Source organism: Amblyraja radiata, chromosome 2, assembly GCF_010909765.2.
Source record: "Amblyraja radiata isolate CabotCenter1 chromosome 2, sAmbRad1.1.pri, whole genome shotgun sequence".
Lineage (NCBI taxonomy): Eukaryota > Metazoa > Chordata > Chondrichthyes > Rajiformes > Rajidae > Amblyraja > Amblyraja radiata.
In genome coordinates this window covers 119689775-119703168 of record NC_045957.1, presented here as the reverse complement: position 1 = coordinate 119703168, position 13394 = coordinate 119689775, and the positions used below count along the sequence as shown (strand labels likewise).

At 47.2% G+C, this 13394-nt stretch overlaps 1 protein-coding gene across 1 annotated transcript in view; it reads left to right on the top strand.

The window, feature by feature from the left end:
• Positions 1–13394, top strand: part of nedd9 (neural precursor cell expressed, developmentally down-regulated 9) — an 83882-nt gene that overhangs the window by 56262 nt on the left and 14226 nt on the right. The window contains exons 3-4 of the mRNA XM_033014479.1: positions 11139–11231; positions 13043–13159. Of these exons, the coding sequence (XP_032870370.1) occupies positions 11139–11231; positions 13043–13159 (210 nt within the window). The remainder of the gene's footprint in view (positions 1–11138; positions 11232–13042; positions 13160–13394) is intronic.

Below are 13394 nucleotides of genomic sequence, written 5' to 3'. Positions count from 1 at the left end.
TGCAGATAGAAACATAGAAACATAGAAAATAGGTGCAGGAGTAGGCCATTCGGCCCTTTGAGCCTGCACCGCCATTCAATATGTTCATGGCCAACTCAGTATCCTGTACCTGCCTTCTCTCCATACCCCCTGATCCCTTTAGCCACAAGGGCCACATCTAACTCCCTCTTAAATATAGCCAATGAACTGGCCTCAACTACCTACTGTGGCAGAGAGTTCCAGAGATTCACCACTCTCTGTGTGAAAAATATTTTTCTCATCTCGGCCCTAAAGGATTTCCCCTTTATCCTTAAACTGTGACCCCTTGTCCTGGACTTCCCCAACATCAGGAACAATCTTCCTGCATCTAGCCTGTCCAACCCCTTAAGAATTTTGTAAGTTTCTATAAGATCCCCCCTCAATCTTCTAAATTCTAGCGAGTACAAGCCGAGTCTATCCAGTCTTTCTTCATATGAAAGTCCTGACATCCCAGGAATCAGTCTGGTGAACCTTCTCTGTACTCCCTCTATGGCAAGAATGTCCTTCCTCAGATTAGGAGACCAAAACTGTATGCAATACTCCAGGTGTGGTCTCACCAAGACCCTGTACAACTGCAGTAGAATCTCCCTGCTCCTATACTCAAATCATTTTGCTATGAATGCTAACATACCATTCACTTTCTTCACTGCCTGCTGCACCTGCATGCCTACTTTCAATGACTGGTGTACCATGACACCCAGGTCTCGCTGCATCTCCCCTTTTCCTAATCGGCCACCATTTAGATAACAGTCTACTTTCCTGTTTTTGCCACCAAAGTGGATAACCTCACATTTATTCACTTTATACTGCATCTGCCATGCATTTGCCCACTCACCCAGCCTATTCAAGTCACCTTGCAGCCTCCTAGCATCCTCCTCACAGCTAACACTGCCCCCCAGCTTCGTGTCATCTGCAAACTTGGAGATGTTGCATTCAATTCCCTCGTCCAAATCATTAACGCTGGTTTGCACCGAAGATAGACACAAAATCCTGGAGTAACTCAGCGGGTCAGGCAGCATCTGTGGAGAACATGGATAGGTGACGTTTCACAGAGTGCTGGAGTAACTCAGCGGGTCAGGCAGCATCTGTGGAGAACATGGATAGGTGACGTTTCATAGAGTGCTGGAGTAACTCAGCGGGTCAGGCAGCATCTGTGGAGAACATGGATAGGTGACGTTTCACAGAGTGCTGGAGTAACTCAGCGGGTCAGGCAGTATCTGTGGAGAACATGGATAGGTGACATTGCGGATTGGGACCCTGCTTCAGACTGACCCGAAACGTCACGTAAAAACAGTACGTTACAGTGTGGACACAGGCCCTTCGGCCCACAATGTCTGTGCTGAACACGATGCCAAGACCAACTCTTATCTACCAGTGCTCAATTCACATGAGGTCACGGTGGAGCAGCGGTAGAGTTGCTGCCTTACAGCGAATGCAGCGCCGGAAACCCGGGTTCGATCTTGACTACGGGTGCTGTCTGTACGGAGTTTGTACGTTCTCCCCGTTTCCTCCCACACTCCAAAGACGTGCAGGTTTGTAGGTTAATTGGCCTGGTATAAATGTAAATTGTCCCTAGTGTGTGTAGGATAGGGGATCGCTGGTCGGCGCGGACCCGGTGGGCCAAAGGGCCTGTTTCCGCCCTGTATGTCTGAAACTAAAACTAAAAACATGCCCCCATTCTCTATGTATATCTATGTACTGATTGGGGATGATCAGCCATGATCGCATTGAATGGCGGTGCTGGCTCAAAGGGCCGAATGGCCTACTCCTGCACCTATTGTCTATTGTCTTGCCATAGAGTGAGTACAGAGAAGGTTCACCAGACTGATTCCTGGGATGTCAGGACTTTCATATGAAGAAAGACTGGATAGACTCGGCTTGTACTCGCTAGAATTTAGAAGTTTGAGGGGGGGATCTGATAGAAACTTACAAAATTCTCAAGGGGTTGGACAGGCTAGATGCAGGAAGATTGTTTTCGATGTTGGGGAAGTCCGGAACACGGGGTCACAGTTTAAGGATAAGGAGGAGGACCGAAATGAGAAAAACTCTTTTCACACAGAGAGTGGTGAATCTGTGGAATTTCCACGCCACAGAAAGTAGTTGAGGCCAGTTCATTGGCTATATTTAAGAGGGAGTTAGATGTGGCCCTTGTGGCTAAAGGGATCAGGGGGTATGGAGAGAAGGCAGTACAGGATACTGAGTTGGATGATCAGCCATGATCATATCGAATGGCGGTTCAGGCTCAAAGGGCCGTATGGCCTACTCCTGCACCTATTTTCTGTGTTTCTATGTCTGTTATCTACAGTGGCTTGCAAAAGTATTCATACCCCTTGAACTTTTCCACATTTTGTCACGTTACAACCACAAACGTAAATGTATTTTATTGGGATTTTAGGTGATAGACCAACACAAAGTGGTGCATAATTGTGAAGTGGAAGGAAAATGATACATGGTTTTCAAATTTTTTTACAAATAAAAAACTGAAAAGTGTGGCGTGCAAAAGTATTCAGCCCCCCTGAGTCAATACTTTGTAGAACCACCTTTCGCTGCAATTACAGCTGCAAGTCTTTGGGGTATGTCTCTACCAGCTTTGCACATCTAGAGACTGAAATTTTTGCCCATTCTTCTTTGCAAAATAGCTCAAGCTCAGTCAGATTGGATGGAGAGCGTCTGTGAACAGCTTGTCTTGCCAGAGATTCTCAATTGGATTTAGGTCTGGACTTTGACTGGGCCATTCTAACACATGAATATGCTTTGATCTAAACCATTCCATTGTAGCTCTGGCTGTATGTTTAGGGTCGTTGTCCTGCTGGAAGGTGAACCTCCGCCCCAGTCTCAAGTCTTTTGCAGACTCTAACAGGTTTTCTTCCAAGATTGACCTGTATTTGGCTCCATCCATCTTCCCATGAACTCTGACCAGCTTCCCTGTCCCTGCTGAAGAAAAGCATCCCCACAGCATGATGCTGCCATCACCATGTTTCACAGTGGGGATGGTGTGTTCAGGGTGATGTGCAGTGTTAGTTTTCCGCCACACATAGCGTTTTGCATTTAGGCCAAAAACTTCAATTTTGGTCTCATCTGACCAGAGCACCTTCCTCCACATGTTTGCTGGGTCCCCCACATGGCTTGTGGCAAACTGCAAACGGGACTTCTTATGGCTTTTTTTTCAACAATGGCTTTCTTCTTGCCACTCTTCCATAAAGGCCCGATTTGTGGAGTGCACGACTAATAATTGTCCTGTGGACAGATTCTCCCACCTGAGCTGTGGATCTCTGCAGCTCCTCCAGAGTTACCTTGGCTGCTTCTCTGATCAATGCTCTCCTTGCCCGGCCTGTCAGTTTAGGTGGACGGCCATGTCTTGGTAGGTTTGCAGTTGTGCCATACTCTTTCCATTTTCGGATGATGGATTGAACAGTGCTCCGTGATATGTTCAAAGCTTGGGATATTTTTTTATAACCTAACCCTGCTTTAAACTTCTCCACAACTTTATCCCTGACCTGTCTGGTGTGTTCCTTGGGCTTCATGATGCTGTTTGTTCACTAATGTTCTCTAACAAACCTCTGAGGCCTTCACAGAACAGCTGTATTTATACTGAGATTAGATTACACACAAGTGGACTCTATTTGCTAATTAGGTGACTTCTGAAGGCAATTGGTTGCACTGGATTTTATTTAGGGGTATCAGAGTAAAGGGGGCTGAATACCTTTGCATGCCACACTTTTCAGTTTTTTATTTGTAAAAAAATTTGAAAACCATGTATCATTTTCCTTCCACTTCACAATTATGCGCCACTTTGTGTTGGTCTATCACATAAAATCCCAATAAAATACATTTACGTGTGTGGTTGTAACGTGACAAAATGTGGAAAAGTTCAAGGGGTATGAATACTTTTGCAAGCCACTGTATATGTGCCTATCCAAAAGCCTCTGAAACACAATCGTATTTGCCTCCACCACCACCCCTGGCCACGTGTTCCAGGCACCCACCACCCTCTCTGTAACCACCTTGGCCCATGTATTTCCGTTTGCTCCTCACGCAGTAAGGTGATCACCACCCCCCCCCCCCCCCCCCCCCCCCCTCCATTGTATTAGTAAGTTCCATCCTAGGGGGAAACAGGTTCGGAAGGAACTGCAGATGCAGACTTACACCGAAGAGAGGCACAAAAAGTTGGAGCAACCGAACTGGACAGGCAGCATCTCTGTGGAGAAGGAATGGGTCCCGACCCTGAAGGTCACCTATTCCTTTTCTCCAGAGATGCTGCCTGGACCATTGAGTTACTCCAGCATGTTGTGTTAAACTGCGATGCTGCCTGACCCACTGGGTTACTGATAGATTCATAGAGTGATATACCCTGGAAACAGGCCCTTCGGCCCAACTTGTCCACACCGGCCAACAATATCCCAGCTACATTAGTCCCACCTGCCTGCATTTGGCCCATATCCCTCTAAACCTGTCCTATCCATGTACCCGTCTAACTGTTTCTTAAATGTTGGGATAGTCCCAGCCTCAACTACCTCCTCCAGCAGTTTGTTCCATAAACTCACCACCCTCTGAGTGAAAACGTTACCCGTCAGATTCCTATTAAATCTTTTCCCCGTCACCTTAAACCTCTGTTCTCTGGTCCTCGATTCCCCTACTCTGGGTAAGAGACTCAGAGTGTGCGTCTACCGGATCTATTCCTCTCATGATTTTATACACCTCTATAAGATCACCCCTCATCCACCTGCGCTCCAGGGAATAAAGTCCCAGCCTGCTCAACCTCTCCCTGTAGCTCAGCCCTTTGAGTCCTGGGAACATCCTCGTAAATCTTCTCTGCGCCCTTTCCGGCTTGGCAACGCCACGCCTGAACTTTGATCGACACAAAAAGCCGGAGTAACTCAGCGGGAGAGGCAGCATCTCTGGAGAGAAGGAATGGGTGACGTTTAGGGCCGAGACCCTTCTTCAGTTGTGACACTCGCTGAAGAAGAGTCTCGGCCCGAAACGTCACCCATTCCTTCTCTCCAGAGATGCTGCCTGTCCCGCTGAGTTACTCCAACATTTTGTGTCTACCTTCGATTTAAACCAACATCTGCAGTTTCTTGATGCTCACCTCCTGAACTTTGTGGGTTTAAAAAAAATATTAAACCAACAATTGTGCAGTTCCTGGGCTGCACAATCCATGGACCAATGAAACATATAAAATTATAAAAGGACCGGTCAAGCAAGATGCAGGAAAAATGTTCCCAATGTTGGGCGAGTCCAGAACCAGTGGCCACAGTCTCAGAATAAAGGGGAGGTCATTTAAGACTGAGGTGAGAAAAAACTTTTTCACCCAGAGATTTGTGGAATTCCCTGCCACAGAGGGCAGTGGAGGCCAAATCACAGGATGGATTTAAGAGAGAGTTAGATAGAGCTCTAGGGGCTAGTGGAGTCAAGGGATATGGGGAAAAGGCAGGCACGGGTTATTGATTGGGGACGATCAGCCATGATCGCAATGAATGGCGGTGCTGGCTAGAAGGGCCGAATGGCCTCCTCCTGCACCTATTTTCTATGTTTCTATGTTTAACTTCAGCGTGGAGTCTGGGATTCCTGTTTTATCTTTCTTTGAGGGGAAAAAACCACCTGCTTCTGTCAGTATTTGGCGTAGCCATAAGCTGGGGTTGAAAGGTCATCTGATCTATGGTGACCTGACTGCTTTTTGTGACCTTTGTCCCACCCTGCCCTTTAGAAGTGTACAAAGCAGCGCAGAGCGTGAAAAACCGATTGGTTTCGACAACCCATTAGGACTTTATTCTCTTTTCTTCCTCAGCCCGTTCCCACGTTCCGCGATTGCTCTTTTAAAAACCAGGTGTTCACCGCAAGCCCCAGTAGCTTCTCGTTTTCACCCAAGAGTTGCTGCATCACAGCGGCGGAGACCTGGGTTCCATCACGACCACGGGTGCTGCCTGTGCGGAGTTTGTACGTGTCCCCCCCCCCCCCCCCCCCCTCATGACCTGCGTGGGTCTTCCCCTAGATCTTCGGTTTCCTCCCATGCTCCAAAGACGTACAGGTTTGTAGGTTAATAGGCTTGGTGTAAATGTTAAAATTGTCCTTAGCGTTTGTGTACGTTACTGTGCAGGGGATTACTGGTCGGCGCGGACCCGGTGGGCCAAAGGGCCTGTTTCCACGCTGTATCTCTAAACTAAGCTAAAGGACCTGTCTCAATTGGTGATTTTTTTCGGCGCTGCCGGCATCATTGACTGACGTATCAGGTCGCCGAAAAATACGCGGTGTGACGCGGCATGATGACGTTGTGACGCGGCGTGATGACGTAATGACGCACGGTGCTTTTTTCAAGTGTCGCAACAATCTTTTTGTCGCCGCTGGATTTTGAAATGTTCAAAATCTTTTAGCGACACTGATATGATGCCGGCAGTCGCCGAAAAAAATCGCCAAGTGGGATAGGCCCTTAAACAACACCTAACAATGGCCCATTTCCTTTACCATTGTCACTTTGTTTGCATATCTTTTTAGCCCCTGTCCCACTTAGGAGACCTAAACAGCAACCTCTGGTGACCTTGCCCGCCACCCAAGGTTTCCATGAGGTCACCGGAGGTTTTGGTCACTCTCCCTAATGGTTGAAAGTGGTTTTCGCGTGGTTGAGGCTTCATCGAGGTTGCTGCTATTTTTTCATCATGATTAAAACCGGCCTCGACTAAAAATAGGTTGCCGTTTTAAAAATCGATAATATTTTAGTCGCAGGTCTAGTTGAAGCCGGTTTTCTTCATAGTCGAGGAAGGTTTTCAACATATGCGTGGGAGGTTGCAGGTCATCTCGACCTTGATTTTTTTTTGGGTGGTAGGCAAGGTCACCAGAGGTTGCTGTTTAGGTCTCCTAAGTGGGACAGGGGCTTTTCATTCATTGTTCTCTATCTCTCCACATCGCCGTCTATATCTCTCGTTTCCCTTATCCCTAACCAGTCTGAAGAAGAGACTCGACCCGAGACGTCGCCCATTCCTTCTCTCCAGAGATGCCGCCCTGCCCCGCTGTGTTACACCGGCATTTTGTGTCTATCTTCCCTGTGAAGCCTTCATGGGCTTTCGTGCTTTTTATATTCTTGCCGTCCAAAGCCATCTCGGGACGACGAATTCTTCCATAATGATACATAATAAGCATGTTAAAATAGAAGACTTCATTCCAACGCATTAAATCTGCAACTGCCTGTTACTTACCCCATTGGTGATCCTCAAACACCCGGGGGAAACCCACGCAGGTCGCGTACAACTCCGTACAGAGAGCACCCGTAGTCGGGATCGAACCCACCCACAATTTAAGGTGGCCTATCTGGAAACTGAGTGATACATTGTGGAAACAGGCCCTTCGGCCCAACTTGCCCACACCGACCAACATGTCCCCATCTACATTAGTCCCACCTGCCTGCAATTGGCCCGTATATCCCTCTAAACCTGTCCTATCCATGTAGCTGACTAAATATCTTTTGAACTTTTTGTTTAAGAAGGAACTGCAGATGCTGGAAAATCGAAGGTAGACAAAAATGCTGGAGAAACTCAGCGGGTGAGGCAGCATTTATGGAGCAAAGGAAATAGGCAACGTTTCGGGTCGAGACCTGAAACATAGAAAATAGGTGCAGGAGTAGGCCATTGGGCCCTTCGAGCCTGCACTGCCATTCAATATGATCATGGCTGATCATCCAACTCAGTATCCTGTACCTGCCTTCTCTCCATACCCCCTGATCCATTTAGCCAGAAGGGCCACATCTAACTCCCTCTTAAATATAGCCAATAAACTGGCCTCAACTACCTTCTGTGGCAGAGAATTCCACAGATTCACCATTCTCTGCGTGAAAAATGTTTTTCTCATCTCGGTGCTAAAAGACTTCCCCCTTATCCTTGAACTGTGACCCCTTGTTCTGGACTTCCCCAACATCGGGAACAATCTTCCTGCATCTAGCCTGTCCAACCCCTTAAGAATTTTGTAAGTTTCTAAAAGATCCCCCCTCAATCTTCTAAATTCTAGCGAGTACAAGCCAAGTCTATGCAGTCTTTCTTCATATGAAAGTCCTGCCATCCCAGGAATCAGTCTGGTGAACCTTCTCTGTACTCCCTCTATGGCAAGAATGTCTTTCCTCAGATTAGGCGACCAAAACTGTACGCAATACTCCAGGTGTGGTCTCACCAAGGCCCTGTACAACTGCAGTAGAACCTCCCTGCTCCTATCCTTTTGCTATGAATGCTAACATACCTTTCGCTTTCTTCACTGCCTGCTGCACCTGCATGCCTACTTTCAATGACTGGTGTACCATGACACCCAGGTCTCGTTGCATCTCCCCTTTTCCTAATTGGCCACCATTCAGGTAATAGTCTACTTTCCTGTTCTTGCCACCAAAGTGGATAACCTCACATTTATCCACATTATACTGCATCTGCCATGCATTTGCCCACTTACCCAACCTATCCAAGTCACCTTGCAGCCTCCTAGCATCCTCCTCACAGCTAACACTGCCCCCCAGCTTCGTGTCATCCGCAAACTTGGCGATGTTGCATTCAATTGCCTCGTCCAAATCATTAATATATATTGTAAATAGCTGGGGTCCCAGCACTGAGCCTTGCGGTACCCCACTAGTCACTGCCTGCCATTCTGAAAAGGACCCGTTTACTCCTACTCTTTGCTTCCTGTCTGCCAGCCAGGTCTCTATCCACATCAATACTGAACCCCCAACTGAAACATTGCCTATTTTCTTCGCTCCATAGATGCTGCCTCACCCGCTGAGTTTCTCCAGCATTTTTGCCTATCTTTTAAACTTATTTTTCATTTGCTTTCATTCTTCCTGAGAAGGAATTATTTTACAAAAAGCTTCCTCATTTGCGACGGCTGTAGTAAGCATCTTGTCTGGAAATATTACAATCTGGTTTGGGAATTGCTCTGCCCAGGACAAGAAGACTCTGCAGAGAGTAGTGCGTTCGGCCGAACGCACTATGGGAACTTCACTCGCCACTCTGCAGGAACTATACATCAGGAGGTGCAACCCCAGAGCCAACAAGATCATGGGAGACCCCTTACACCCCAGCAACGGACTGTTCCAGCTGCTACGGTCAGGCAAACGCCTCCGTTGCCATGCTGTGAGAACGGAGAGGATGAGAAGGAGTTTCTTCCCAGAGGACATTAGGACTGTAAACTCCTATCTCACCAGGGACTAACTTTACTGAACCACTCGACTGGGTTTTTTTAATTACTGGTTTTGTTTGTCTTTTTTTCCCTTTTTCCTTCCGCCCACAATATTCAATATGTAAAAGAATATGTGATTCTGTTCCATTCTGTTTGTAGTTTGTGTTTTTTGCACAAAGTCCGCGAGCATTGCCACTTTTCATTTCACTGCACATCTCGTATGTGTATGTGACGAATAAACTTGACGACTTGATATGCTGTGTGATTCTGTGCAGCGAGGCATCTTTGATTTTTCTCCCAGCTGCTCAGTAAATTTTGTAAAAAATTATAATTTTTGCATTATTCTGTTTTGTATACATCAGGCAGAGGAAAACAGGCCACACCCCGAGGCAAAGTAGTCACTAGAATTAGTGGGTCCACCATCTGTTTTGTGCAGATGGTACCAATGGATGGATTAGTTGAGAGATACAGCGCGGAAACAGGCCCTTCGGCCCACCGAGTCCGCACTGACCAGTGATATCCACACATAACAATATCCTACACACACTTTGGAAAATTTACATTGACAAGACAATTGACAAGCCAATTAACCTACAAACCTGTACGTCTTTGGAGTGGTGCAGCGGTAGAGTCGCTGCCTCACAGCGCCAGAGACCCGGGTTCGATCCTGACCACGGGTGCTGTCTGTACAGAGTTTGTACGTTCTCCCCGTGACCTGCGTGGGTTTTCTCCGGGTGCTCCTGGTTTCCTCCCACACTCCCAAGACATGCAGATTTATATGTTAATTAGCTTGGTATCAATGTAAACTTGTCCTTGGTGTGTGTAGCGATCGTTGGTCGGGGCGGACGCGATGGAACTAAGGGCCTGTGTCCACGTTGTTTCTCTAAACTAAACTAAACTCACAGAAGTTATGAGAGGCATAGATAGGGTAGACAGCCAGAACCTTTTTCCCCAGGGTGAAAATGTCCAACATTACATTGGGTACATGCACACGTCTATTGTCCAGAGTAGGGGAATCGAGAACCAGAGGACTTAGGTTTAAGATGAGGGGTGAAGATTTAAAAGGAACCCGAGGGGTAACATTTCCACACAAAGGGTGGTGGGTGTATGGAACAAGCTGCCGGAGGAGGTAGTCGAGGCAGGGACTATCCCAACATTTGGGAAACATTTAGACATGTACATGGATGGGATGGGTTTGGAGGGATGTTGAATATTCTGACAATGAGAAGGTAGGGTTAAGAAGGAACTGCAGATGCTGGAAAAATCGAAGGTAGACAAAAGTGCTGGAGAAAGTCAGCGGGTGAGGCAGCATCTATGGAGCGAAGGAATAGGCGACGTTTTGGGTCGAGACCCTTCTTCAGACTCGAAGTGTCTTTGCACAGTTTTAATTTTGTATATATTTTTAATTCTGAATAAAGTGTATTTACTCAACCTTTACCTACTGTAAAAATGCTTACAGAAATATTTCTCTCTGGGACTCAGGGACTGACATAGGATGAAAGAATGGGTCGACTGGGCTTATATTCACCGAAATATTTGAAGGACAAGAGGGGATCTTAGAGAAACATATAAAATTATTAAGGGATTGGACAGGCTAGATGTAGGAAAAATGTTCCCAATGTTGGGGGAGTCCAGAACCAGGGGCCACAGTTTAAGAATAAGGGGTAGGCCATTTAGGACTGAGATGAGGAAAAACCTTTTCACCCAGAGAATAATGAATCTGTGGAATTCTCTGCCACAGAAGGCAGTGGAGGCCAATTGACTGGATGTATTCATGAGCAAGTTAAATAGAGCTCTTAGGGCTAACGGAATCAAGGGATATGGGGAGAAAGCAGGAACGGGGTACTGATTGGGGATGATCAGCCATGGTCACAGTGAACGGCGGTGCTGGCTCGAAGGGCCGAATGGCCTACTCCTGCACCTATTGTCTATGTTTTCTATCTGGTGATATCTGTTGAACTTTCTCCTTTATACAGGTGATGACTCCAATCAGATGTGGACAAGGCTACGTCTACGATTCTCTGTCGAGGCAAAAGATGTACGATATCCCAGCTGCTCATCACCAAGGGGTAGGTCAATAACTCGTAGCGGGGAGGTGTGGAGTGGACAACCGCAAAACGGTTTCAGTTTAGTTTATTGTCACGTGTACCGAGGTACAGTGAAAAGCTTTTGTTGCATGCTAACCAGTCAGCGGAAAGACAATACATGATTACAATCGAGCCATTCACAGTGTACACATGATAAGGGAATAAAGTGAATAACGTCTAGTGCAAGTCCAGGCGAAGGTAGTCTGAAGGTCACTAAAACGGCAGATAATAGTTCAGGACCGCTCTCTGGTTGTGGTAGGATGGTTCAGTTGCCTGATAACAGCTGGGAAGAAACTGTCCCTGAATGTGGAGGTGTGCGTTTTCACACTTCTGTACCTCTTGCCTGATGGGAGAGGGGGAGAAGAGGCAGTGACCTGGGATGAGACTGGTCCTTGATGATGCTGCTGGCCTTGCCGAGGCAGAGTGAGGTGTTGATGAAGTCAATGGAAGGGAGGTTGGTTTGTGCGACGGTCTGGGCTGCGTCCACAATTCTCTGCGATTTCTTGATGTCTTGGATGGAGCTGTTCCCAAACCGTGCTGTGATGCATCCGGATAAAACGCTTTCTGCGGCGCATCTATATAGGCCGCTCAGTTCATGCCAATAAGCTGGAAAGCGTGCATATACGACTTACGAGGATGTTGCTGCAAGGAAAGGTGGGAATGCTGGTGCAGATTTCCCAAAAACTTAATTGGCGAGTCGAATCGGTAGTAAGGAAGGCAAATGCATTTATTTCAAGAGGACTAATGTATAAAAACAGGGATGTAATGCTCAGGCTCTGAGCATTACATTGGGCCATCAAGGTGGCACAGCGGTAGAGTTGCTGCCTTACAGCGAATGCAGTGCCGGAGACCCGGGTTCGAACCCGACTACGGGTGCTGTCTGTACGGAGCTTGTACGTTCTCCCCGTGGCCTGCGTGGATTTTCTCCGAGATCTTTGGTTTCCTCCCACATTCCAAAAACTTGCAGGTTTGTAGGTTAATTGGCTTGGTAAATGTAAAAATTATCCCTAGTGGGTGTAGGATAGTGTTAATGTGCGGGGATCGCTGGTCGGCGCAGACCCGGTGGGCCGAAGAGCCTGTTTCTGCGCTGTATCTCTAAACTGAACTAAACTCTATAAGGCGCTGGTCAGACCGCGTTTGCAGTATTGTGAGCAGTTTTGGTGCCCATATCTGAGGAAGGATGTGCTGGCTCTGGAGAGGGTCCAGAGGAGGTTTACAAGAATGATCCCAGGAATTAGTGGGTTAACATATTATGAGCGTTTGTCGGCACTGGGCCTGTACTCGCTGGAGTTTAGGATGAGGGGCTGAAACTTACCGAATAGTGTGGATCGAGTGGATGTGGAGAGGATGTTTCCACTAGTGGGAGAGTCTAAGATCAGAGGCCGTGGCCTCAGAATTAAAGGACGTATCTTTAGGAGCAAGATGAGGAGAAATTTCTTTAGACAGAGGGTGGTGAATCTGTGGAATTCATTGCCACAGACGGAGGCCAAGCCAATGGATATTTTTAAGGCGGAGACAGATAGATTCTTGATTAGTACGGGTGTACGAGTTGTGGGGAGAAGGCAGGAACGGGGTACTGATTGGGGAAGATCAGCCATGATCACATTGAATGGAAGGGCTGAATGGCCTACTCCTGCACCTATTGACTATATCCTCTCATCCTTCTGAATTCCAGTGAATACAAGCAGGCCAGGCAGCATCTCTGGAGAGAAGGAACGGGTGACGTTTCGGGGTTGAGACTGGAGCCCAGAATTTGGTTTAAGTTCTGACAAAGCTTCACTTTCTCTCTGCAGCTGTACGACATTCCCCCTTCTGCGCTGAAGGGAGCGACCCATCAGATACAAGCCGAGGGGTTCAGGGCCAGGGGGCTGTATTCCATCCCGTCAAGTTTGGCCAAGGATAATCAGAGTGTGAGTATCCGCTGCAATCTCACGCATCTCAACTTCACCAATTTTCTCATGGATCGAATTTCAATTTACGAGGATGTAGCCAGGACTCGAGGGCCTGAACTTTGGGGAGAGGTTGAACAAACACGTTTGGCAGTATGACTCGATGACTTTATAACTTTCAATTGGGAGAGCTGAAGTGCAGGCCATTTTTTTTTTGGTCTTAGAATGATAGTGTGGAAACAGGCCCTTTGGCCCA